The following is a 26,868-nucleotide window of genomic DNA, read 5'->3' as shown; positions in this document are numbered from 1 at the left end:
GAGGGGAGAGGAGGGGGCGGGGCTGGCCCTGAGGCCGTTGGAGCGGGGGCGGGGCGGGCACTGAGGCAATAGGAGCAGAGGGGGCGGGGCTGGGGCAGTGGGAGGGGAGAGGAGGGGGCGGGGCTGGGCCTGAGGCAGTGGGAGGGGAGAGGCGGGGGCGGGGCTGGCGCTGAGGCCGTTGGAGCGGGGGCGGGGCGGGCACTGAGGCAATAGGAGCAGAGGGGGCGGGGCTGGGCCTGGGGCAGTGGGAGGGGAGGGGAGAGGAGGGGGCGGGGCTGGCCCTGAGGCCGTTGGAGCGGGGGCGGGGCGGGCACTGAGGCAATAGGAGCGGAGGGGGCGGGGGCTGGGGCAGTGGGACTGGAGCGGAGCTGGCACTAGGGCAGTTGAGCAGAGGGGGTGGGAGACGCTGTCTCTGTTCTTGCTGCACGTGGTTGGCCGGTGTCTGTGAGGAGCCGCAGGGATGGGGCTGCAGGTCTGGGCCCTGCTCCTGCTCCTCAGCCCAGGTGAGGGGGGCAGTGAGTCTGGTGGAGATGCCAGAGCGGGTAGATATTTGAGGTCATGCTTGCAAGGTGGAGGCCATGCAGGGAAGGTGGAGGCCATGCAGGGAAGGGGGGAGCCAGGAGTCAGAGCAGGGTTGTGAGGGAAAACGGGGCCAGAACAGGAGGAGGAGCAGGACTGGGGCACAAGGAGGGGAACAGGGGCTTGAGTGGAGGGGGAATATGGGGTCTTGGGGGCAGCAGGGAGCACTGGGGGGTAAATCAAAGGGTGGGGGATTTGTGAAGCCAGAGCAGGGTGCACGGACGGGGGATTCAGGAGGTGTCAGAGTGGGACTAGGAGCAGGATTTCCTGAGAGCAGGTCAGGGCCTGGAACCAGGCAGGAGGCAGAAAGGGGCTGTGGGCTTGAGGGTTCATGGAGGCAAACTGGGAAGGGGGCAAAGGGACTCTTTCGGGGGCAGGGAAAAGTGAGCACAGACGACCAAGGGGGAGGCTCAAGGAATGAGGCAGGGAGAGATTAGAACCGGGGCAAAGGGCTGCGAGGCGTATGGATTCTGGAGTAGGTTGGCCCAAAGCACCCGCTGGAAAGGGGTGAGCTGGAAAAGGGGCTGGCTGGGAAGTGGCTGAGGTGACGTCTCTCGAGGCCGGTACTTGGCTGGTGTGTGTGAGGAGCAGTGCAGTGGTGCTGCCTCCTGGGGGTTCCATGGCCGGGCTGATGCTGGGACTTTGCTCCTGCCCTTGGTCAGATGAGTTTAGGTGGGGAAGGGGTAGTGGTGCCTCTCGTGGGGAGGGGGAGCAGTGTGGTGTTGCAGGGGGAAGGGAAGAGGGGCAGTGAGGTTGGAGGAGAGACGGGGGGGGGCCCACCAGGTGGGATTGTTGTTGCCAAGAAGGCCCAATGGCATTTTGGGATGTATAAGTAGGGGCATTGCCAGCAGATTGAGGGACGTGATCGTTCCCGTCTATTCGACATTGGTGAGGCCTCATCTGGAGTACTGTGTCCAGTTTTGGGCCCCACACTGCAAGAAGGATGTGGAAAAATTGGAAAACGTCCAGCAGAGGGCAACAAAAATGGTTAGGGGGCTGGAACACATGACTTATGAGGCAAGGCTGAGGGAGCTGGGATTGTTTAGCCTGCAGAAGAGAAGAATGAGGGGGGATTTGATAGCTGCTTTCAACTACCTGAAAGGGTGGATCCAAAGAGGATGGTTCTAGACTGTTCTCAGTGGTAGCAGAGGACAGAACGAGGAGTAATGGTCTCAAGTTGCAGTGGGGGAGGTTTAGGTTGGATACTAGGAAAAACTTTTTCACTAGGAGGGTGGTAAAACACTGGAATGCATTACCGAGGGAGATGATGGAATCTCCTTCCTTTGAAGTTTTTAAGGTCAGGCTTGACAAAGCCCTGGCTGGGATGATTTAGTTGTGGATTGGTCCTGCTTTGAGCAGGGAGTTGGACTAGATGACCTCCTGAGGTCCCTTCCAACCCTGATATTCTATGATTCAGAGGGTGACACAGCAGGAAATGAGGAGCCAGGCCCACTGAGTTTTTGGGGGGATGAGAATGATTTTGTGAGGGCAGGGGCAGAACAGGATGGGGGAAGAGGGGGAAAGGTGTGGAGTAGGGAGTTTGGGGGTCATGGCTGTGGTCAGAGGTAGTGTGGAGGGGTAGGGCAGGACCCACAGAAGGCTTGAAGGATGCTTGAACAGGGAAAGTGATGGGGGATCCACAAAGAGTTAGTGTTTTGTAGTGGAGCCTAGGCATGGTGATTTTGAAGGAAATAGGGTTGCTGAGGGGGTTTTGGAGCACTCCAAGGGGGGGCTGCATTTCTTATTTACCAGCTGGTGTTTGATTTTTTTTATTTGAGATTTGTGTCAAGCTCTTTTTAGAAGGAAATTCAGGTTCAATTAAAAATGCACAAGCCACATTTATTTTTTTTATTAAGTTGAATTAGCTTGAATGTTCTGGATATGTAGAATTGTTAAAATGTTTTTCATTTAAAACAGATCTATTAAAGAAAGTAACTATTATCAGGAGTTGGTGAATTAAGTTTCATTGTTTGTGGTCTCTGTAGCCTTCAAAATTTTAGAACCAGTAGAGCTCCTCCCTTCATACATCGTCTTTATTCATATTATGAAAGAGGAAAATGAGTTTTTGTTTTTGTTTTTTAATCTCCCATTGGTTTCTTAAATTTGAAAAAACTAGTCATTGAACTGAACTAGTTGAATAAACTGAAATTAAGAAAATATTCTCTCTGCACCTGCAGAAGAGGATACTGGTGTCAAAAGCTGGTTTAGAACTTCAACAAACTCTGGTTCCACATGCTTAGCCAGTGACTTCCACCAGTTCAATGGTTTGACTTTCTTTAAACTTTGCAGCAAAAATGTACTGCTTACTATTGTTGTAGTTAAATGATTTTAATAGATTATAATACGTTTAGGCCTTTAACACAGGTTGTTAATCTCAAATTTAATTTTAAATTGTTTATTTTTAACAAAATGAAACTTTAGTTAATTTTAAATTAAAAAATCTTATTTAAATAAAAAATCTGTGTTTTTTTTAAATCATCAATTTTTAACCACCTTCTATCCAAATAAAGGAAGCAAGGTGGTCCAGTGAGGGTTTTGGCTGGCTGTGGGGGTGAGGAGAGAGGGCCTGCTGAAGGGGGAATATGTTTGATGGGGGGAGAGGAAATCAGGGTGATGAAACAAGGATGGGAGGGGCCTGCTTGAAAAATTAACTTGAGTTGGGAAAGAGAAGCAAGAGAATAGTAATGCTCTTTTCTCTGTCCAAGCTCCTCAAATGGTTTACAAATATTATTGAGTTAAGACTTCATCCCCCTCATTTCCCCTTGAATTTTTCCTCATTAACATATTGTACAGAGTGACTTCTGTATAAAATTATTTGCAGTGCTAGTTTGGTAGAACATATCCCAGTTATTATAAACTTTAAATATTGTGTTTTGTCTTTGTAACTATTTCTCTTTCTAGGATTTTCTGAGACCTCAAACTTTTCTTATTCTGAAATAATAGTGCCAAAAAAGCTTGAACCAAGGGATGGCATTGACAACAAGGTAGTACTGCTCTTTTAGAAAATGTTAATTGCTATGTTGCATCAGACCAATGGTCCATTAATCCTATCTCTGACAATGGAAGTACCAGATGCTTTGATGGGAAGTGTAACACCTCCATTAAAAAAGTGTGTATTGGGGAAAGTTTCTTCCTAATTCTGAGCAATTAGTGGTTTGGGACTGTTCTAAATCACAAAGGTTGATCATCCTTAATACATTTTTATCATTGCCTGTGTGACTGCAGTTGATATTTTTATTAGAGGAGCACAGTGGGCATTAATAACATAAATCATTTGACTGTAGTAAAAACATATATGGCTCAGGTGAGAGACTCTCCCTCGCAGCCTCTGCAGTGAAGACTGATGTAAAGAATTAACTTGGCTTCTCTGCAACAGCCTTGTCTTCCTTGAGTGCTCCTTTAGCACCTTTATTGTCCAGTGGCCTCACTGATTGTTTGGCTTCTGATGTACTTTAAATAATTGCTGTTAGTTTTTGTCTCTTTTGCTAGTTGCTCTTCGGATTCTTTTTTGGACTGCCTAATTATTCTTTTATGCTTGACGTGCCAGAGTTTATGCTCCTTTCTAGTTTCCTCAGTAGGATTTGACTTCCAATTTTTAAAGAAGTCTTTAACCGCCTCTTTTACTCTGTTTAGCCATGATTGCAATTTTTCATCTTCTTACTGGTTTCAGAGCAGCAGCCGTGTTAGTCTGTATCCGCAAAAAGAAAAGGAGTACTTGTGGCACCTTAGAGACTAACAAATTTATTTTACTGTTTGTTTGTTTGTTGTATACATTTAATTTGAGCTTCTATTATGGCGTTTTTAAAAAGTTTAGGAGTACTTGTGGCACCTTAGAGACTAACAAATTTATTTGAGCATAAGCTTTCGTGAGCTACAGCTCACTTCATCGGATGCATGCAGTATAAAATACAGTGGGGAGATTTTATATACACAGAGAACATGAAACAATGGGTGTTACTATACACACTGTAATGAGAGTGATCAGGTAAGGTGAGCTATTACCAGCAGGAGAGAAAAAGGACATTTTGTAATGATAATCAAGGTGGGCCATTTCAGGCAGTTGACAAGAACATGTGAGGAACAGTAGGGGGAGAAATAAACATGGGGAAATAGTTTTACTTTGTGTAATGACACATCCACTCCCAGTCTTTATTCAAGCCTAAGTTAATTGTGTCCAGTTTGTAAATTAATTCCAATTCAGCAGTCTCTCATTGGAGTCTGTTTTTGAAGTTTTTTGTTGAAGAATTGCCACTTTTAGGTCTGTAATCGAGTGACCAAAGACATTGAAGTGTTCTCCAACTGGTTTTTGAATGTTATAATTCTTGACGTCTTATTTGTGTCCATTTATTCTTTTACATAGAGACTGTCCAGTTTGACCAATGTACATGGCAGAGGGGCATTGCTGGCATGTGATGGCATAGATCACATTGGTAGATGTGCAGGTGAACAAGCCTCTGATAGTGTGGCTGATGTGATTAGGCCCTATGATGGTGTCCCCTGAATAGATATGTGGACACAGTTGGCAACAGGCTTTGCTCAAATAAATTTGTTAGTCTCTACGGTGCCACAAGTCCTCCTTTTCTTTTTGCGGATACAGACTAACACGGCTGCTACTCTGAAACCTTTAAAAAGTTTGTGTGCAGCTTGCAGGCATTTCACTCTTGTGACTGTTCCTTTTAATTTCCGTTTAATTAGCTTCCTCATTTTTGTAAGGTCCCCCTTTTGAAATTAAATGCTACTGTGGTGGGTTTCTTTTGCATTTTTCCCCTACAGAGATGTTCAGTTTAATTACACAATGGTCGTTACTACCAAGATGTTCTGCTATATTCACCTCTGGCACCAGATCATGTATACCACTTACGACTAAATCAAGAATTGCTTCTCCCCTTGTGAGTTCCATGATTAGCTGTTCCAAGAAGCAGTCATTAATGGTGTCTAGGAGTTTTATCTCTGCATCCCATTCTGAGGTGACGTGTTCACAGTCAGTATGGGGATAGTTTTCAAAATCCACTGTTATTATCAGGTTTTCCGTTTTCGTAGCCTCTGTAATCTCCCTGAACATTTCACAATCACCATCACCATCCTGGTCAGGTGATTGATAGTATATTCCTATTGTTATACTCTTATTACTCAAGCATGAAATTTCTATCCATAGAGATTCTATGATATTGTTTGATTCATTTAAGATTTTTACTATATTTGACTCTATGCTTTCTTTAACATATTGTGCCACTCCCCACCAGAGCAACTTACTCCGTCATTCCGATATCTTTGATATCCTCGTATTACCCCATCCCATTGATTATCATTATTCCACCAAGTTTCTGTGATACCTATTACATAAATATCATTTAATACCAAGCACTCAAGTTCACCCATCTTAGTATTTAGACTTCTGGCATTTGCATACAAGCACTTATACAATTTGTCAGTATTTAGTTGTCTGCCGTCATGTGATGTAGTTGAATGGAACTCTTTTTCACTTGACTTTCTCTTCAATTCCTACCTAACTTTATCAACTTTTATCCTCTCTTTAATAAATCCTCCCCAGAGGGATGGCTCAATCTGAACTGTGTGCTCCTCCACAATTGTTGCCTTTCTGCCAGCCCTTATTTAAAAACTCCTCTACAATCTTTTTAAGTTTACATGCCAGCAATCTGATTCCATTTTGGTTTAGGTGGTTCCCATCCTTCCTCTATAGACTCCTCCTTTCCCAAAAGGTTCCCCAGTTCCTAATAAACCTAAATCCCTCCTCCCTACACTATTGTCTTATCGACACATTGAGACCCTGCAGTTGTGCCTGTCTAACTGGTCCAGTGTATGGAACTAGAAACATTTCAGAAAATGCCACCTTGCAGGTCCTGGACTTTAATCTCTTATCTAGCAGCCTAAATTTGGCTTCCAAGACCTCTCTCCTGCCTTTCCCCATATCATTGGTATCTACACGTACCACAACCACTGACTCTTTCGCAGTACTACACATAAGTCTACCTAGATGTCTTGAGAGGATGCATCCTTTGTGCCCAGCAGGCAATCCACCATGTAGATCCACAATCCACCATCTGGAAGGAGGGTTCCAACTATTGGGTCGTTTCCTTCTGCTCCAGCATAATGTTCTCCTTACCGAGGACCTTCATCCTCCTCAACAGCACAGAGGCTATCAGACTGGGAATGAGACTGCTCTGCCATGTTCTGGAAAGGCTCATCTATGTACCTATCTGTCTCCCTTAGCTCCTCTAGTTCAGCCACTTATCTCAAGAGCCAATACTTAGTCTCTGAGAGCCATGAGTTGCTTGCCTGAATGCACTCATGCCTCCTTGCCCACAAAGCAAGTCATTGTACACGGTGCATTTATTGTAATAAACTGGATAGTCCCCACTCTGCTGCTGGACTTCTGCTTGCATTATTTTTACTCTTGCTGAGGTTTTAGGGGGTGGGGTGCGGTGGGGTGGTATTGGCCTAAATTTAGAGAATGTTCATTAGGTGTACCTGGCTCTCCTTCTCCCTCTCTAAACTCCCTCGCAAATCTTCCCTGGTCGCTTAGGAGCTGACTTTTGAAACCCCTGTTTTCTCTCAGTAAGTCCCACCCCCTTGTCACAGGATCCTAAAATTAAATACTGTTGTTACCATGGGAAGTCGATTTATACAAGGGATCCCAATACTGCTAACAGTGATCCAGCTGAACCAATGTTACAGCTTTGGGAAGTATTTAGAAAACTTCCCTAGTACAGAGGGTTCTTAGATGGAAGAAAGATACCTTCTCTGAACACAGTCTGAGGAAACGTAGTGGATACAATTTTCATAAAATGCAATATCGTATAGGGATTGATTAGTATGAGTTTTATGATACTATTAAATTATGTTTTTTTATTTGAATGCTCTAGGAGGAGGTGTCTTATCTTATTAGAGTAGAAGGAAAACACCATATTGTTCACCTGTTACAGAAGAAGTAAGTAACTGTTCTCTTCCAAACCTTTCATCTGCTCTTTTTATAGAGAAATAGGTGTATGTGGGGGTTTATAATAAAGTATGAAGACAAAAGTTCCTTTCCCCAGAATCTGTCAGTCTAGATATGGAGAAATAACTGAAATGGTAAAGTAGGAGGAAAGGGATGCAAAGAAAACTGCTTATATGGGAAGCAGTTAAAGGAGTAATAATTATAGCGGGTCAAGTGTTTCCATGTTTTAAAGTTAAAGCTAAATTTCCATTTTATAAGCTTGATTTTTTTACATACTTTCTAGCTTTGCCAAGAGCAAACCAATGCACATGAAATTCTACACATGTGTAATCGTCTGCCAGAAAGGATATTTTGGGAAGTTTTGAAACACACTGGAGAATTAAAAAGACACAATTAAAATCAAAAAAGAATCCTAGTAAAATTGGAAACATGGATAAAATTTGAAAGGCTAAGATACAAAATGAGTTACACCTAGCAAGGGACATACAAGGGAATAAGAAGAAAGTTTATAAATACATTGGGAGCAGGAAAAAAATTACCTCGACAAATTAGAGAACTGATCTGAAATCAACAAGATGAAATTCAGTAAAGACAAGGACAAAGTACTATACTTGGGAATGGAAAATCAAATGCACACCTACAAAATGGGGAATAACTGGCTGGGCAGTAGTGGAAAGGATCTGGTGGTTTTAGTGGATCACAAATTGAATATGAGTCAACAATGTAATGCTGTTGCAAAAAAGGCTAATACATTCAAGGTGTATGAACAGGAGTGTCGTGTAAGGCACGGGAGGTAATTTTCTCTCTCTAGTTGGCACTGGTGAGGCCTCAGACGGAGTACTGTGTCCAGTTCTGGGTGCCACATTTTGGAAAGGTGGGGACAAATTGGAGAGAATCTGGAGAAGAGCAATAAAATTGATAAAAGGTATAGAAAACATGACCTAAGAGAGAAAGTTAAAAACTCTAGGCATGTTTAGTCTTGAGAAAAGAAGACTGAGGGGAGACCTGGTAAGTCTTCAAATATGTTAAGGGTGTTATAAAGAGGACAGGGATCATTTGTTCTCCATGTCTGCTGAAGGTAGGACAAGAAGTAATGGGCTTAATTTTCAGCAAAGGAGATTTAGGTTAGCTATTAGGAAAAACATTCTAACTATAAGGATAGTCAAGCACTGGAATAGGCTTCCAAGGGAGGTTGTAGATTCCGTCATTGAAGGTTTTTGGCAGGGATGGTCTAGGTTTACTTGGTCCTGCCTCAGTGCAGGAGGCTGAATTAGATGGCCTTTTGAGGCCCCTTCCAGCCTTACATTTCTATTATTTCAATTAATATATTTCAGAGAGATGAGAGCTACAAACAAGATGCAAAAAGAAAAGGAGGACTTGTGGCACCTTAGAGACTAACCAATTTATTTGAGCATAAGCTTTCATGAGCTACAGCTCACTTCATCGGATGCATTCAGTGGAAAATACAGTGGGGAGATTTATATACTCAGAGAACATGAAACAATGGGTGTTACCATACACACTGTAAGGAGAGTGATCCGGTAAGGTGAGCTATTACCAGCAGGGGAGTGGGGGAACCTTTTGTAGTGATAATCAAGGTGGGCCATTTCCAGCAGTTGACAAGAACATCTGAGGAACGGGGGAGGGAAGGGGGGGGAATAGTTTTACTTTGTGTAATGACCCATCCAATCCCAGTCTCTATTCAAGCCTAAGTTAATTGTATCCAGTTTGCAAATTAATTCCAATTCAGCAATCTCTCCTTGGAGTCTGTTATTGAAGTTTTTTTGCTGAAGAATTGCCACTTTTAGGTCTGTAATCGAGTGACCAAAGAGATTGAAGTGTTCTCCGACTGTTTTTTTTAATGTTATAATTCTTGACGTCTGATATGTGTCCATTTATTCTTTTATGTAGAGACTGTCCAGTTTGACCAATGTACGTGGCAGAGGGGCATTGCTGGCATGTGGTGGCATAGATCACATTGGTAGATGTGCAGGTGAACGAGCCTCTGATAGTGTGGCTGATGTGATTAGGCCCTATGATGGTGTCCCCTGAATAGATACGTGGACGCAGTGGGCAACGGGCTTTGTTGCAAGGATAGGTTCCTGGGTTAGTGGTTCTGTTGTGTGGTGTGTGGTTGCTGGTGATTATTTGCTTCAGGTTGCAGGGCTGTCTGTAAGCAAGGACTGCCCTGTCTCCCAAGATCTGTGAAAGTGATGGGTCAAAAACAGACTCCAAGGAGAAGACTGCTGAATTGGAATTAATTTGCAAACTGGATACAATTAACTTAGGCTTGAATAAAGACTGGGAGTGGATGGGTCATTACACAAAGTAAAACTATTTCCACATGTTTATTCCCCCCCACCCCCCATTGTTCCTCAGATGTTCTTGTCAACTGCTAGAAATGGCCCACCTTGATTATCATTACAAAAGGTCCCCCCCACCCCACCCCCCCGCTCTCCTGCTGGTAATAGCTCACCTTAAGTGATCACTCTGGTTACAGTGTGTATGGTAACACCCGTTCTTTCATGTTGTGTGTGTATATAAATCTCCCCACTGTATTTTCCGCTGAATGCATCCGATGAAGTGAGCTGTAGCTCACAAAAGCTTATGCTCAAATAAATTTTTTAGTCTCTAAGGTGCCACAAGTCCTCCTTGTCTTTTTGCGGATACAGACTAACACGGCTGCTACTCTAAAAGAACAAGACGCTCCTCTTTGAGGTGATGAATCCATGTCAGCACTTGTAGGATGTAAGCTTCCTAGTGCTGCTGAGCTTTTTGAACCTCCTAGAAAAGCAGCGCCCATGAGTCCACACAAACACTCCTTCCCAGAGCTATTGTTCAGAGCTAAGGTTATAAAATGTCACACCATCTCTTATTGCCTTGGTTTCTCTGTTTGGCATGTAGCTGTAGGTATGGGCAACTTCACTCTGTGCCTGGAGAGAAGCTCTTAATTTATTTAACCAAAAATCTCCTGTCAGCTACTTAATCATTCTAGGTTTGTCATGTTTGGAACCATTGTGCTTGTGAGAGAAGGGGCTTTTGAATGATACCCAACTTGACCTATTTCCAATGACATTGTGTTATCAAAATTTTCACCAACTGGGGGACCTGGGAGCCAGGGTGGTGAGAAGCAATCACCTCTGCCATACCACAGAAGGGTGTGGCTGAAATAATGATTCTGTAGTTTTTTATTAATCAAATGACACCTCTTTTACTTCTTTATCATTAATTTGCCAATGCAATTACATGTGCTCCCAGACTAATCTGTAAAATGGGAATAATGGGATCTCTGCAGTTCAGTTCACATTATTTTCTTCACTACCACAAGGGCTAGAAATATTTTTGTAATGAATGATGAGATTTTTAGAGCACAGCTCTGTGGCAAGAAGTGAATTCTACAGCAAATTCACAGCTACAGGATGTATTGGGCCCTGACATAGACCTAGAGCTTCAAAGATATGACTAAATCCCATTTATTTCAGTGGGAGCTAGGTGCCTAAATACCTTTGAGGATCTAGTCCTTAGACCACATGTAACCAACAAATCATATACATCAAGACTGAAAGCAGCAGGTCCTATTCTTTTGAATTTCTAATTTTAGGTTTTTGTAATCTTTATTTTCAGAATGTTCATAGCTCCAAATTTCCCAGTTTTTACTTACAATCAGAAGGGAGACTTGATAACAGATTATCCATATATACGGGTAAGTGTGAGAAATGTACCTAAGAGGATACAATACTGAGTAAAATTAAGCTGCCATGCTCTAAAGATTGGATGTATGAAAGTGTCAATTTTGATAGCAAATTCGTGGTTTTTTTAATTGGGTTATAACTTGAGGGTGTATTCTGTGCATTGAGACAACCGTGTCCTGGGCTGAAGAGTGATATTTATATCCCTAAATATTGGTTAAAAACCCTGAGGTAAAATACTAAATCTTTGAATTCATTAGCAAAATTCTAAATGAAAGAGGGGATAACCTGTAGAAAATGAGCTGTCAAACTAGTGAAAGGTTTAAAATAATTTAAAAAAATAAAAGTTTAAAAACCCTTTTTTGTCCTTCCTACTCTCTGTCCTCATGCCCAGCTAGATGGACCATTGGTCTGACCCTTTGACCCTTATATACACAGAGACCATGAAACAATACCTCCTCCCACCCCACTCTCCTGCTGGTAATAGCTTATCTAAAGTGATCATCAAGTTGGGCCATTTCCAGCACAAATCCAGGTTTTCTCACCCTCTGCTCCCCCCACACACAGAAACTCACTCTCCTGCTGGTTTCACTAGTTTGCTAACCATTGGTCAGTACGGCCATTCTTATGTTCCTACATTCTTCTGTTCAAATGTTTAGAGAGTCCTTTTCCAAATATATAATAAGTGTATACACAAATGAATAGTTACTGCAAGGACAAGAGCTGTGCTGACTTGTAGCAGGAAGTGGAGTGGGAGAGTGTGTTAGAGGGCTTATTCCTTCACCCACTTACTTCCCTGGTCCTTCTCGCATGAACAGAGAGCAACAATACCCGAAGTCCAAAGGTGCAAACAATTCGATGTTTATTGGGGTGAACTTCCAGCAAGCATGATTCCAGTTTCCTTCCTTAGTATCCTCCTTCCCAGCTCTGACACCACAGAGCCTTACACCTGTGTCCCTGTTCCCATTCCTACCCTTAGCCAAACATGATTCCAACTTCCTTACTCCCATTCCCTGTTCCCATTTCCCCCTTTAGCAAAACATGATTCCAATTTTCTTACCCCCATTCCCTGCTCCCATTTCCCACACCCACATGCCCATGCCCACCCACACCCAGTCACTTCCTCATTGACTACAGATTATATAGTAAAACTTGAGTTCTGCTTAGCTATACCTTAACCAATCATTTTCCTGAAATTTAACGAACCAATCCTAACATATTGTAACATGATTATGTAACCAATTATATCCCACCACCTTAATTAGTTTACACCCAGCAAAATTAATTATACAGCAGACAGGAACAATCACAGAACCAGACAGAGATTATACAGACAAACAATAGCAAAGTGGGAACTACAATGACAAGACAACACAGAAGTGAGGATTTCACATCCCAGCTATTGATAAGTGAGTTCTTGCCAGACAGGATGCTATCAAACTAAGTTTCCTTTTACATTTTCTAGGCACTTCCCTTTCTCTGGAGGTGATAGGAATTATCAGGACAGGATTGTATTCCTAACAGCCGAATAGCACCTTATTTCAGAGTGACTAGTTTGGAATGTGAGGATGTGACTGTTTGCTTCCCAGCTTATGGCTGCCTCTGCTGCTTAGCCAAAGGCCTTAGCCTAAGAACAGGGCCTCAGACTGTCACAGTAAGAGAAGGCCCTTACACTGGCAGACAGTGGTTTTGATTCTTTCTTTTATACCTCTGGAACTAGCCAAGTGATAAGAATACACCTAAATTCTTAAAGTACAGGCCTTTGCAGACAGGCCTGAATATCTATATCCTAACAGAGTGTGATGGTGGGAAGGGACCAATCTTTTTCCCATTGAAGTCATTGGTCGAACTCCTGTTGACCTCATTGAGAGGAGGATTGATTGTGTCTGAAGGAAGGAAATCGAACAAGGACACTCTAAAAAACACTCACTTTCAATAGTTTGACAGCCCCCTTTTCTTTGGTTTGTTGGTATTTTGTCCTTTTTTTATGTAAGCTTTGGTGCTCTTTAACTTCAGCCGAAGGAAGTGAGAAGTAGAAGTGGCTAAAATTGTTGCTGGCAGTAAACTTAAATTCACCATTCAGGAGCCAGTCAGAAGAGATACTGCAGTAGCCAGGGAGGCTAGAGACATAAGGTTGACATCCACATATCTCACATGCGTTGTTGGTAGATGGGCACTACAGCACACAGTGCCTCAGAAATCCTTTATTTTCTTTCCAACATGTACATAGTTAAGCTGAATCTTCCTTCCTCTCTAGGGATGATTTACTGCTTTCTACATCCCAGTATAAAGACCATCAAACATGGAGGGGAGAGAGCAAAGGAGGCAATACACTTCAGTAGATAATTCACTGGAGTGGGACTGAGACCTGGGTTCAGTTCTCAAATTTATCTGACTTGTGTGGCATTGGGAAAGTCACTTTACATCTCTCTGCCTCTGATTCTCCACCCACCGATTTGTCCATCTTGTCTTTAGAATGTAAGCTCTTGAGGGCAGAAACTGTCTCTTACTATATTTTTGTATAGTGCTGTGGTGTTAATTTAGATGGAATAAATGTGCCCAGAGAATCAAAGGTGTTACTGTGACCCTATCACTGTTCAACATTATACAGTTAAACCTTGGGGTTTGGAACACAATACAGACACATTGGCCTGCTTAATCCCATGACAAACACACAATTAAAACATCATTTTAACCTTTATTAAAGATATAGATAAGGAAAGAACAGTTAAAGCATTTGAAATGTAAAGTATTAACAGTCAGAGTAATTAATCATTGGAACAACTTACCAGGGCTTGTGGTAGATTCTCCATCTCTGGCAATTTTTAAATCAAGATTGCATGTTTTTCTAAAAAAATCTGCTTAGGAATTATTTTGGGAAAGTTCTCTAGTCTGTGTTTATACAGAATTTCAGCCTAGATGATCACAGTTGTCCCTTCTGGCTTTGGAATCTGTGAATCTCTGGCTTCAGCTTGTTCAGTCATGATGTAATTAAATGTAGGGGAACGGAGGAGAGTAACACTTCAACTCTCTCCAGGAGGTGTGAAGAAGGGGATTGGGCTCAGAGAAAAGTGTGTAGATACCACCTCACCCTGGGACAGGTATGAGTCTTCTGACTGAAGTGCTACAGTGTTAAGACTCACCCTACAAAAACCCCAGGCTTTTGTGGCGACCCCAACCAATCAGACATATTGGGGTAATGAGCATATGGGAGCTCAGCAACTCTAATCGTAGTTACCTCTTCCATGGAATAATGAGGGAGGAGATTTGTGCAAGTTAGGTAAGAGCTGATCTGTGATTTCCTGAAATTTGTATTTTGATACAATCATTGGAATTGTTTAATAACTGAGTTAATATATTAAGTTTGAATTAATAAGTAGTAACAGCAGATGCTCTGTCTAAAGGTGGGGTGCCAGCACATCTTGGGAATACTGGTGAGGTACTCCTGATGTGTATGGTTTTGTTTTGTTTTATTATTTTTTATAAATGAGAAATGTAATGAATTGGGCCTATGTCTGTACAGCTTATGAATTCTGGTTGATATTGAAAAGTTGTATTATGAAAAACGGCTGTATCATGAGTGTGTTAATGTCTGTGGATTCACCATTGATGACAGGAAGGTATACACCATACAGATATGATGGGGCAGTGCTTAGGCCTCAGTGACCCTATTCAGGCGCAAACACCTGAACAATGGGTGAGCTGCATCCTTAGAAAAGCAGTTTAGCTGAGTCTGAAGGGAACAGGGAAAGAAGGAGAGAGGAAAGTTATCCAAAAGACAGAAGAAAGGAAGGGAGTGAAGGGTTTTAAATAGTGAGCCGCACAGAAACAGAGAGAGCCAGACAGGGAGGAGGCTTTGGGGGCAAGAGAACAAGGGGGGGGTTTGTCTTCTTTGTTAAGCCCAGATGGTCCAAGAACTCTGGACAACCCAAGCCCAAAGAATACCCTGGAGTGGTGAGGAAAATATGGCAGTTACATGTGCGCAGTATTTACTGTTTTATATGATCTATACCAGTGGTGGGCAACCTGTGGCCTATCAGAGTAATCCACTGGCAGGCTGCCAAACAGTTTGTTTACATTTGCACGGCTGCCCGCAGCTCCCAGTGGCTGCGGTTCGCTGTTCCCGGCCAATGGGAGCCACAGGAAGCAGTGGCCAGTATGTCCCTGTGGCCCGCGCTGCTTTCTGCAGCTCCCATTGGCCGGGAACCGTGAACCCTGGCCACTGGAGCTGCAGGTGGCCGTGCAAATGTAAACAAACTGTTTGGTGGCCTGCCAGTGGATTACCCTGACTTGCCGTGTGCAGCGTGCAGGCTGCAGGTTGCCCACCACTGATCTATACTCTAGTGTACTTTACATATTGGAGTAGTCCTAATAAGCCCCAATTATTATGTACTGTAATACAAATACATGAATAGGAAACTTCAGTCCTGCTTGTGAATATACTTTCTAATATCCCCCATGTCTGACAATTTGATTCTCCCTTCAAGGATCATTCATTTAAGTAATTTGAAAGAGAAGAATGCTTTATTTTCTTAAGAGATTTGGGGATTCTTCTTATCAAGGCTTTGTTGTAAATGAACGGAGCCAGATAATACTTTAACTTTTATGCAGTTGTCTTCTCAAGTGGAAGAAATTATATTGTTCTGGAGTTGGTCTGCCTCCAGTATTAGGGAAAAGGGGAACAGGCCATTGTCCGGACATGGAGGGTCTGAGGAAGAAAATACACAAGTAAGGCTGCCTTTTAACTTCTGTTTCTTGCCAGCACTTGTATACATCATCCTTGTTACATATGGTGTCAGATTTCCATATGAATCAGTACTTTTTTCTCAACTATTTGAAATACTAGATAAAGCAAGATTATGTAGTTTGGGTGTTAAATTGAGGCTGCTTCATCCCTTTTCCTTTACCTTCCCTAGACTGCACTAAATGAGAAAAATTAATATCATTTCCATCATGTACTGCAAACAGCAGCCTTCAGCTAGTTGTTGATGCTAAGGCTGCAGAAGTGTGAATAGTAAGGTAGATAGGAATTTGTTGTGTGAAAGGTGCAATATAAGAGAACCTCCCTTTTGAAGCTCACTCCGTTTCAGCTGCATTGTCTCTGCATGGTTAACATGAGTAAAAAGTAGCAAAACGTGGTTTTGCTACCAAAGTCAGCAGAACTAACTCTGAGTGCACACACAAACAGATCTGCTGCGTGAAAAGGTGCCATTTATATATGGTCACTTTTCATCTTAGAACCACATTTTGAGAGCAGATGCAAAAGAGTTTTGTCATTGTGTTGTGTATCTTTAATTTTGTGTAACTAGTGTCTGTTGTTCTATTTGACTACAATTAATGGTAGAGAAGAAAAACATTTTTTTGGACCTTGCAGGATGATTGCTACTACTCTGGATATGTGGAGGATGTGCCAGAATCTGTTGCAGTTCTCAGCACCTGCTCTGGGCTCTGGTAATGTTGGCCCCTCATTTGGTTAGATTGTAAACAATGTGAATTACTTTCTTCTGAGATGGGAATGTAGATTTAACATAACAGAATCATTTTTAGTGCCTTCTTTTCCGAATGCAGATTTCATGCAAACTAGTTCATAAGGGTCATTCCATAGAGCTAGATTCAAAAGTCTGTAATCTTATTTTCTTTTTTTATTTTATAGATTGTAAAACAGAATGTAATGCAGTGATGACTGATCTGTGGCATGGTGATCACTTGGGACTCTTCAAGCTCTTAATTGTTGCCTCTCCAGAGTAGCTGTGTTACCAAGAACATTTGTATTTGATTGTTAATTGAAAATGATTTTCCCCTATAGCACTTTTCTTTCAGGAAGGAAGAGAGGAAATTTCAATATTTCAAAAACTGCATTATACATCAAAAATAATTGAGATGAAAAATTTCTGACCAACTCTAATATTTATGTACATCTTTTAAGAAACTTTTCAGTTTTGAGCCCCTTAATCACACTTCAATTTTGCAATTCTCAGGGGACATTTGAAGGTTTATGATTTAAACTATGAAATTGAACCTGTTAAATCTTCCTCTACGTTTCAACACATTATTTATCGAATGATGGCTGAAGAAGACTCACCTGGTCGGTGTGGAGTAATTGATGAAGATATCAAAGATGGAGCAGCTGAAAACAGAGAACATCAAATACCTGAGATTCAAACTGAGAAACAGCTTGTAATAGGTGTAAGTGTTCTATATAGATTCACGTAAAGTAAACTGATATTATGGAGAACTTACAAAGTATGCGTGTTAGACCCATCTTTCAAACTCATTGTTAGAAGTGAGCTCACCTCTGCTGGAAATTCACAAAATAAATCTCTTCTTCCATAGTTTGTCCATCTATAAGTCTGGAAACTAAAAGCATTCCTGTCTGATTGTGAGGAAAGCAATTTGTCAGAATCATGGAATCTATGCTAAACCTGTGTGCCTAAATGCCCCAGTTGATCTGTCTCTGCTGGAGTAGAAGTTCCAGATCTATTTCTATTTGCTGATTTCTTTCTAGAAATGTTGTCATCTATGCTTTCTAGAAATGTTGTCTCCCTTTGGTCAGGATTAGAAAAAGCCCAATATTCTGCTTCCATCTTGCAGAAAGAGCTCACTTTTCCCCCTCTGTTTGTGTTTCACATAGGGAAGGCCTGAGATTCTGGGGTAGAACGGAGAGTAGAGTTAGTGTTGCAGTTAATCTTTCCCACCTTTCTTTCTCCTTTTCCTCTTGGTGTGTTCTTGACCTATGGACTGAAGTGGGGGAGTGCATTGGGAGCAGGCAAGTGAAATTAGGACTCTGTTCTCCAGTCCCTGTTTCCCACAGCTGTGGAGATTGCCCCCCACTCATCTTGGGCTGGCGTTAGATCTCAGGACGAACCCTCACACTCAAAAAGTTAATATTTCATATAGTTACCCTTTCTACCCTTTATCTCTTCTCTAGATTTGGGTGACTGGCATACTGTCCTCAACTTGCAGGATGTCTACTTCCATGGGGCAATCAGCCCTGGCCACAGAAGGCTCCTAAGGTACTTGATCGGAGGACATCATTAACAGTTACTCATACTACCCTTTGAACTATCATCAGCACCGAGGGTTTTCACCTAGTGCATGGCAGTTGTAGCAGCCTAACTCTGCTGTTGAGACGTTCATGGTTGCTCTGGGGTCACTCCAGTCATCAGGTGAAGAGCAATATCCCGTAGACTTTATCTGTTCACCTTTATACACCTGAAAATAAATAGAGAAAAATCATTCCTGTCACCACTCCAAAGAATAGAGTTCATTGGGGTGGTCCTGGACCTGACCTCAGCCAAGGCTTATTTGCTCTTACCTATGTTTTGAGCTATACAGGACCTTTGTGTGATGTTCAAAGGTCAGCCACAAACCACAGGCAGAATTGCCTAAGGCTCCTGGGCACATGGCTGCTACTTCCGCCCCGCATGCCAGACTCCATCTCTGAGGTATGTAGGCATGGCTCAAATCAGTCTACTCCCCTCAGATACACCATCTGGACTAGTTAGTATGCATCCAGCCAGGGTATTGTCATCTTTGAACTGGTAGATAAACCAAGACAACGTGTGCGAGAGAGTCCCATTCTCATTGGCTCTCCCCGCTGTGACTGTGATGAGTCATTTCTGAGTTACCTTTGGGCCTGTGCCTACTTAAGCCCAGTGAGTCATCCCTGAGCCAAAGAGTGTGATGCGTCATCAGAGGCAATTACCTGCCGGTCTTGTGATAGCTCCAACATGCCCACACCACTTCTGGTATTCAGACCTTGTACATCTATTCAACTGTGGCTTCATAAACATTATCACCACAGAAGGACATAATCTCTCAGAATCATGATTTAATCCTTCATCCAGAGTCAGTATCCCTCTGCCTGACGGCGTGGATGTTGCATGGTTGACTTCTGTGGACAAGAGCTGCTTCTTGGACATTCAAAATATTGTATTACAGAGCGTGAAAGCAACTAGAAGAACATACGTGGATAAATGGAAGCATTTTTCCTTGTTGGTGTTAGGATATAGATATTCAGGCCTGCCGGTCAGGCCTACACTTTAAGAATGTAGGTATATGTTTATCTTTTAGCTAGTAATAGAGGTATACAAGAAAGAATCTGTGTAAGGGCCTTCTCTCGCTGTGACAGTCTGAGGCCCTGTTCTTAGGCCAATGTCTTTGGCTAAGCAACAGAGGCAGCCATAAGCTGGGAATCGTACGGTCAGATCCTCACATTCCAAGCTAGTCAATATGGGGCTGTTAGGAAGGTGATCCAATCTATCACCTCCAGAGAAAGGGAAGAGCCTAGAAGATGTAAAAGGAAATTTAAGTTTTCTGTCTGGTAAGAACTCACTTATCAATAGACACAGCTGGGAAACCCTTATGTCTTTATAGATGTAGTTGTGAAATCCTCACTTCTGTATTGTTTTGTCATTATAGTTCCCACTTTGCTATTGTTTATTTGCATGGTCTGTGTCTGATTCTGTGATTGTTTCTGTCTGCTGTATAATTAATTTTGCTGGGTGTAAACTAATTAAGGTGGTGGGATATAATTGGTTAGCTAATCATGTTACAATATGTTAGGATTGGTTAGGTAAATTTCAGTAGAATGATTGGTTAAGGTATAGCTAAGAATATTACTATATAAATTAGGGGCAAACAGGAAGTAAGTTGGGATTCGAAAATAAGGAAAAAGGAACTTGGATTTAAGCTTACTGGAGGTTCACTCCAATAAACATTGAATTGTTTGCACCTTCAGACTTCGGGTATTGTTCTCTCTTCATGCAAGAAGGACCAGGGAAGTGGGAGAGCGAAGGAATAAGCTTTCTAACAGTTGGCATCCAGTCATAGTTGTGTTCTGATCTAAGCTTCTGTTCTCATGATTTTTGTGCTATTTATTATCTTTAAAGATATCAGGTTTGTTGTTAAGTTCCCAAAAGTTCAGTTTCCCATTTAGCAGCAATGTTGGCCTGTCATCCACCAGAACAAGGAACTTCTGTTTTTCCCCACCAGACAGTTAACAGACTTTTAAATTGTTTAACATGAGTTTTTCCACCCATAAATTGGATACTTCTCTCATGGCACCTAAACTTGATTCTCTCAAAATAGATTGTTCCACCCTATGAGCCTGTCATCTTGTTTGTTACATCAGTGATCAGTGACAACTGTATTCCTAGTAGCCTTTGCTTATTCTATGAGAAAAAGTAAAGATATACAATTCACGTCAAATTCTTCATATATTGTCTTTATTGTGGACAGAATGACAATGAGACCTTGTCCTAATTTTCATTCTGAAGGGGGTCTCAGACTTTGACATCAACCAATACCTCCACTTATCAGTGTTTTTTCCCTAAGAACTCATTCATCTGCAGGGGAAGCAAAGCTTCATATTTTTCATATTAAAGAACACGTTTGTACCACCTTATCAAAACAAAACCCACCTGCAAATCAATCACTCTTTGTGGCATTCGGTTGCATATCAAAAGAACAATCAGTTTCAGCTCAGAAGTGTTCAGGATGGATTGCTGATTGCATTCAAGTAGTCTATGATGTTAACAAATGGAGCCCTTCAACTTACATTGGAGGGAAATAGATCTGGGGCTCTTGTCTCCAGCAGAGGCAGATCAACTGTGCGTGCCTTTTCAATGACAGCCCTCCAGGTGTAGTGAGGTGGAAATATATAAAATTCCATGACTGCTAAACTGTCATGAGCAGTTCACAGCCTCTTAAAGCCCAGCTTCACTGAAACCAAGTGTTGCAGGAAAAAAAGAAGTGAGAAGCTTGTCCATACCCAGCAACAGCACTGGGACCAAAAGAACTACTTCTTATTTTGACCTAAATCCTTTGCTGCACAAAAAGATTGTGGGATTGGGTGGGTTACAGCAAGAAACTGCAGATGGTTTTGTTTCCCCACTGAAAAAAATGTGAACAACCACTGCTCTAGAGAAGCCCTATGGCAAAGAAAAATTATTTTTACAGTATTACATACTCAGTGTTGTCAGTTTTGTGCAGTTCTATTCAAATTCATATTGTAGGTGCCATGACAATGTTATTCTGCAGAATTGTATTGAATTATATTTCTGTGAGATGTTCCCATGGGGTGAATTGTGTAATACAGGAGAGTATGGTTCAGAGCTGTATTTCTATGACTCTTCATACAGGTAAAACACCTGAATTTACTTTACATAACCCTGCTTTACATATCTTCACTTCCAGAAAGATGGACTAAGCCCTTCGTACACATCTTCCAGATACTTAGAATGTTATTTTGTAGCAGACAAAGCCAAGGTAAGTCTCATCAAATTATAACGATAGTGCTTTGTTCTAATTGTAATTTGATACATTAAAACTATTTTAGTAGTAATCCTTCTGTACTTAAATCTCCCAGTAGAAATATATATGAAACATTGAAGTTTGATTTATAGATCAGGATGTGAACCATTCTCCTTAGTCATTGGTTAGAAATGTAAATATACTCTTCAGTTGATGAAAGTTCACTGACATAATTTGTGTGTCCATGAAATGTAATTGTCACTGGTTATAGTTGCAGCTGTTCAGCCTGTGTGAAAATGGTGCTGGTTAAGGCTGGATCGATCTGCTTTGAGATTAAGGAAGGGGTCTTAAATAGTGCCTCAAGAATATGCTCTGACATAAACTCAACAGACTCACCTATTTGGATATCAGTTCTGCACCAGTACATCTTGTACTCCTATAGTGGATGCTTCTTAATAGTAATTGTGATAATAGCAACTTCAGGTTAAAGGCAACATTTTGCCAGGAACCAGTCCTGTCCCATTAACATCAGTGTTAATGGGATTCAGATATTAGCCACAGGAGTGATGCTCATTAGCAACTTTTTTTTTTTTAGAGGAGACGTCCTACCTGTAATCAGATTCCTGGCTCTGAGCACGTGCAGCTGAGTTCTTCCGCTATATGCCATGACTTCCTAACACATGGACCTATCACCAATAAAGCTTGGGTCCTGGAGGCACTATGTAAGCTTGGCATTGTATGTGAATCCCAGCCAGTGGCAAGCCATGGATATAGTACCTGTGGAAGAGCTGTTTTTGCTTGCAGCTGCGTTGTCATTTCTGTGAACCAGTGGTGGGCATTTCAGCAGCAGTTTCTGTCCTTCAGAAAGCAATGGTGATGGTCTTGTTGGGCAATTAATCCATGGCAGTGTTGAGACTCTTGATGCTCTACATGTTCTGATCCTCGTTCCCTTGGCGATAGTACAGTTGTTCGTCTGACTTGTCCACGTTGTCGTGCAGCAGTTCATCTGAGCCTTTTCCTGTACTGGTTGAGAGTCCTCTCTGTAAGAGATCCAGGTGCTTGCCTTGGTTCAGCAGAAGTGGGAGGGTCTGTCAAGAACATGGAAGAGTATATTTTCTGTCCATGGAGAGAAAGAAAGAAAAAAATTCCGCTCCCCCTTTTAGTGTTGAACATCATGACAAGGCTAAAGTTTAATACTTTTATCATCTAAGTATACTTTTATTCTATCTTTATACACAGGACTGTTCAGATTCTCATGCTAGTCAGATATCCAGACCAAAGATACACTGTTGTGACAATTTGATTTATTTTTTTTAATTGGGACCTGCTTTTGGCATGTGGGGGTAATCAGATCATGGCCTCTTACCAGTATTAGGTTTTAACATTCTTTCAGGCCAGAGAAACCTGGGAAGATATTAATCTGTTGGAGGTCCTAGAGTGGAAGAGGGAGCAACTTTTCCAGGCCAGCAGAGGAATTCCATCTATACAGAGGAGATTTATTTTTATCATCTGCTAACTGAAGAGCATGTCAATTAGAGAAGAAGGCTATTAAACTACAAGGATGGCCATTGGAAGTTTGTCTTGCCCAGGAATCTCGCCAACCATCTAGAATTTCTCTTATGTGCAAACTTTTCAAGCATCAACTGCCGGCAATGGGAGAAAATCCAGGCAAACATTGGCATGGTGCTGAAGTAAGATGCACCAGGACAGACTCTCTTCTGCCTCCTCCATCTACCCCCCAGCACACACACACACTCCAGATAGCATGCCACGAATGGACAGGGCCAGGAGCCCAGTATCACCATCCCCAAGGGACTTTTCCACTTACTAGAGCCACTGGGACTTCTCAACCAAAGCATACTACTGTACTGCTAATAGTGTTATAATTCTATAGAGACAAGGTGCGTGAAGTTTATTGGACCAGCTTCTGTTTGTTAAAGAGACAAGGTTTTGAGCTCACATAGACCAGAAATGTACCCAGACTTGTAAACAAGCTCTGTGTAAACTTGAAAGCATTCCAAGAGAAGTTGGTCCAATAAAATAATATCTCACCCACCTTCTGTAATATCCTGGGACGCACATAGCTGCAACAACACTGCCTACAACAGTGGTATAATTTTATAGCAATCTACTAATGTGACAGAGTTACAAAGAGAACAGTATATGCAGAAATATGCACCAATGATTACTAAATCTGTAGTCCTCATCCTTTTTTAATTGTAAAAAATGAATTGATAGTGGCTTATTTACATCTTTATCCCATTTGGAATCTGTCTTGGTTGGGGAGGTAAAAGGGGGGCTAGAGAAAAGGTGTGGCTTCCACGCTCAATTGAAGCTAAATTCATCCCCCATTAATGTAATCTCTGTGTAACAATAATTTTATTGGTTGGAATCTGGATATCCCTCCTTCCTCCCCTTCCACTTATCTGGCAATTTCCAACATTATAATAATAACAGAGTTGATCGGTGCCACTTGCAAGGCTCTAGCTGCGGTTCATAGAATCATAGAATATCAGGGTTGGAAGGGACCTCAGGAGGTCATCTAGTCCAACCCCCTGCTCAAAAGCAGGACCGATCCCCAATTAAATCATCCCAGCCAGGGCTTTGTCAAGCCTGACCTTAAAAACTTCTAAGGAAGGAGATTCCACCACCTCCCTAGGCAACGCATTCCAGTGTTTCACCACCCTCCTCGTGAAAAAGTTTTTCTTAATATCCAACCTAAACCTCCCCCCCACTGCAACTGTCCTCTTCCACCACTGAGAATAGTCTAGAACCATCCTCTCTGGAACCACCTCTCAGGTAGTTGAAAGCAGCTATCAAATCCCCCCTCATTCTTCTCTTCTGCAGACTAAACAATCCCAGTTCCCTCAGCCTCTCCTCATAAGTCATGTGTTCCAGACCCCTTGTCAAGGTTCCTCCCCCACTCTGAAACTCTAGGGTACAGATGTGGGGACCTGCATGAAAAACCTCCTAAGCTTATCTTTACCAGCTTAGGTCAAAACTTCCCCAAGGTACAAAATATTACACCCGTTATCCTTGGACTGGCCGCTACCACCACCAAACTAATACTGGTTACTGGGGAAGAGCTGTTTGGACACGTCCTTCCCCCCCAAAATACTTCCCAAAACCTTGCACCCCACTTCCTGGACAAGGTTTGGTAAAAAGCCTCACCAATTTGCTTAGGTGACTACAGACCCAGACCCTTGGATCTTAAGAACAATGAACAATCCTCCCAACACTTGCACCCCCCCTTTCCTGGGAAATGTTGGATAAAAAGCCTCACCAATTTGCATAGGTGACCACAGACCCAAACCCTTGGATCTGAGAACAATGAAAAAGCATTCAGTGTTTTACAAGAAGACTTTTAATAAAAAATAGAAGTAAATAGAAATAAAGAAATCCCCCCTGTAAAATCAGGATGGTAGATATCTTACAGGGTAATTAGATTCAAAAACATAGAGAACCCCTCTAGGCAAAACCTTAAGTTACAAAAAAGATACACAGACAGAAATAGTTATTCTATTCAGCACAATTCTTTTCTCAGCCATTTAAAGAAATCATAATCTAACACATACCTAGCTAGATTACTTACTAAAAGTTCTAAGGCTCCATTCCTGGTCTATCCCTGGCAGAAACCAGCATACAGACAGACACAGACCCTTTGTTTCTCTCCCTCCTCCCAGCTTTTGAAAGTATCTTGTCTCCTCATTGGTCATTTTGGTCAGGTGCCAGCAAGGTTACCTTTAGCTTCTTAACCCTTTACAGGTGAGAGGAGCTTTCCCCTGGCCAGGAGGGATTTCAAAGGGGTTTACCCTTCCCTTTATATTTATGACACCCCTAATCATTTTTGTTGCCCTTTGCTGGACTCTTTCCAATTTATCCACATCCTTCTTGTAGTGTGGGGCCCAAAACTGGACACAGTACTCCAGATGAGGCCTCACCAATGTCGAATAGAGGGGGATGATCACGTCCCTCGATCTGCTCGCTATGCCTCTACTTATACATCCCAAAATGCCATTGGCCTTCTTGGCAACAAGGGCACACTGCTGACTCATATCCAGCTTCTCGTCCACTGTCACCCCTAGGTCCTTTTCCGCAGAACTGCTGCCGAGCCATTCGGTCCCTAGTCTGTAGCTGTGCATTGGGTTCTTCCGTCCTAAGTGCAGGACCCTGCACTTATCCTTATTGAACCTCATCAGATTTCTTTGAAACCTCAACAGGTTTCTGCTGTATCGCTTCTTCCTCTCCAAGCTGTTCCCCAGGCTCATTCCTGAACAACTCTTTGGAATATGGCTCCAGGCCCACTCTGCTGCATGGCCTGGTATGGTGCTGGTTCCTGCTGCAGAGTCTGTTCTGGGGTCTTTTTCTGCTATTCTGCCCCCTCTGTCATTCTTCTGGTGCTATCCACATCTCCTCTTCCTTCAGTCTGAAAATCATCATACCATCCCTGTTAGGAAGCTAGTCACTGTGGGCTCTAAGCTCAGGATGGGGGCAAGCAGCTATTTGAACTCTTTGTAGTAGGGGCTAGTAGTCAGGGAGTTCCAGGATCTGCCATTGTCATCCTTGGCCTGTGAGTAGATGGTTTTGAGGTATTTACTATGCTCCCTGCACTAGGTAGCAGTCCAACTGATCCCCACTCCATCAAATTCTTTGAGATCCTTACATATAATTTCAGGTTTCTGATGCTTCTTCTAAAATCATGGTCCTTGCTTTCCTCACACCATAGGTTAACCAGAACGCTGGCATGCTCCTCTGGCCAGATAGCAGCATGCTGGGTAAGCATCATGTATTTGGCTCAGCTTGAAGATTGAGCTCTGTAGAAAATGGAGCAAGTCATGTGGAAAGAAAGATTAATTGACCAGTGTAAATAAACTGGCAGGTAGCTACCTGTTCATAGGAGGGTAAAAGGAAGGAAGTAAACAGAAGAGGTGGAAGGCACAAGCTCTAGGAATTATGAGATGGTATTGGAGGATTAACCAAACACCCACTCAGTTACACATACTTTAGTTCCATGATCATTACGAAGTTAGGAAGTAGGCATACACCTTAAAACGAAACACATGCTTTTACCCATACCCCAGGAGTGCAATAGAACATCGGTTCAAAGGACATATAAGCTTGTGGCTAATGGTTTTGTGTGTGGATGGTAGGAGCGTTTGGGCTAAAACACATAAGAATGTGGTAAGTCTGCAGTGTAGACAGACCTCTGGAGCAAAGAATGTAACTAGCAGAATTGGAGACTGCACAGGTGCTGATTTTCCAAAGTGCTGGGGGGTGCTCAAACCCCGGCTCTGCCCCAGGCCCTGCCCCCACTCTACCCCTTCCTCCAAGGCTCTGCCGTGCCTCTTCTCGACCCCACTCCGCCCCCACCCCTGAGGATGCCGTGCC

The 26,868-nt window shown here is 42.5% G+C and overlaps 1 protein-coding gene across 8 annotated transcripts in view; it reads left to right on the top strand.

Moving 5' to 3' along the window:
- The first annotated feature begins 353 nt into the window (after positions 1 to 353).
- LOC140907619 (disintegrin and metalloproteinase domain-containing protein 9) overlaps positions 354 to 26,868 on the top strand; it is a 65,144-nt gene continuing 38,629 nt past the window's right edge. For 6 of the 8 annotated variants that reach the window (XR_013635518.1, XR_013635516.1, XM_078851948.1 and 3 more), the window contains exons 1-7: positions 354 to 503; positions 3,481 to 3,563; positions 7,464 to 7,528; positions 11,162 to 11,240; positions 16,601 to 16,677; positions 17,205 to 17,412; positions 21,424 to 21,495. Coding sequence is in view for 4 of the 8 variants with exons in the window: in XM_078851948.1 (XP_078708074.1) it covers positions 461 to 503; positions 3,481 to 3,563; positions 7,464 to 7,528; positions 11,162 to 11,240; positions 16,601 to 16,677; positions 17,205 to 17,412; positions 21,424 to 21,495 (627 nt within the window). In the remaining 4 variants the exon portion in view is untranslated. Of the gene's footprint in view, positions 504 to 791; positions 1,087 to 3,480; positions 3,564 to 5,187; positions 5,469 to 7,463; positions 7,529 to 11,161; positions 11,241 to 16,600; positions 16,678 to 17,204; positions 17,413 to 21,423; positions 21,496 to 26,868 lie in introns of those variants that run through there. The other 2 variants (XR_013635521.1, XR_013635517.1) reach the window with 2 other exon arrangements.

The sequence above is a fragment of the Lepidochelys kempii genome, chromosome 1, assembly GCF_965140285.1.
Source record: "Lepidochelys kempii isolate rLepKem1 chromosome 1, rLepKem1.hap1, whole genome shotgun sequence".
In the NCBI taxonomy this organism is placed as follows: Eukaryota; Metazoa; Chordata; order Testudines; family Cheloniidae; genus Lepidochelys; species Lepidochelys kempii.
This window is presented reverse-complemented; position numbering and strand designations above follow the sequence as displayed.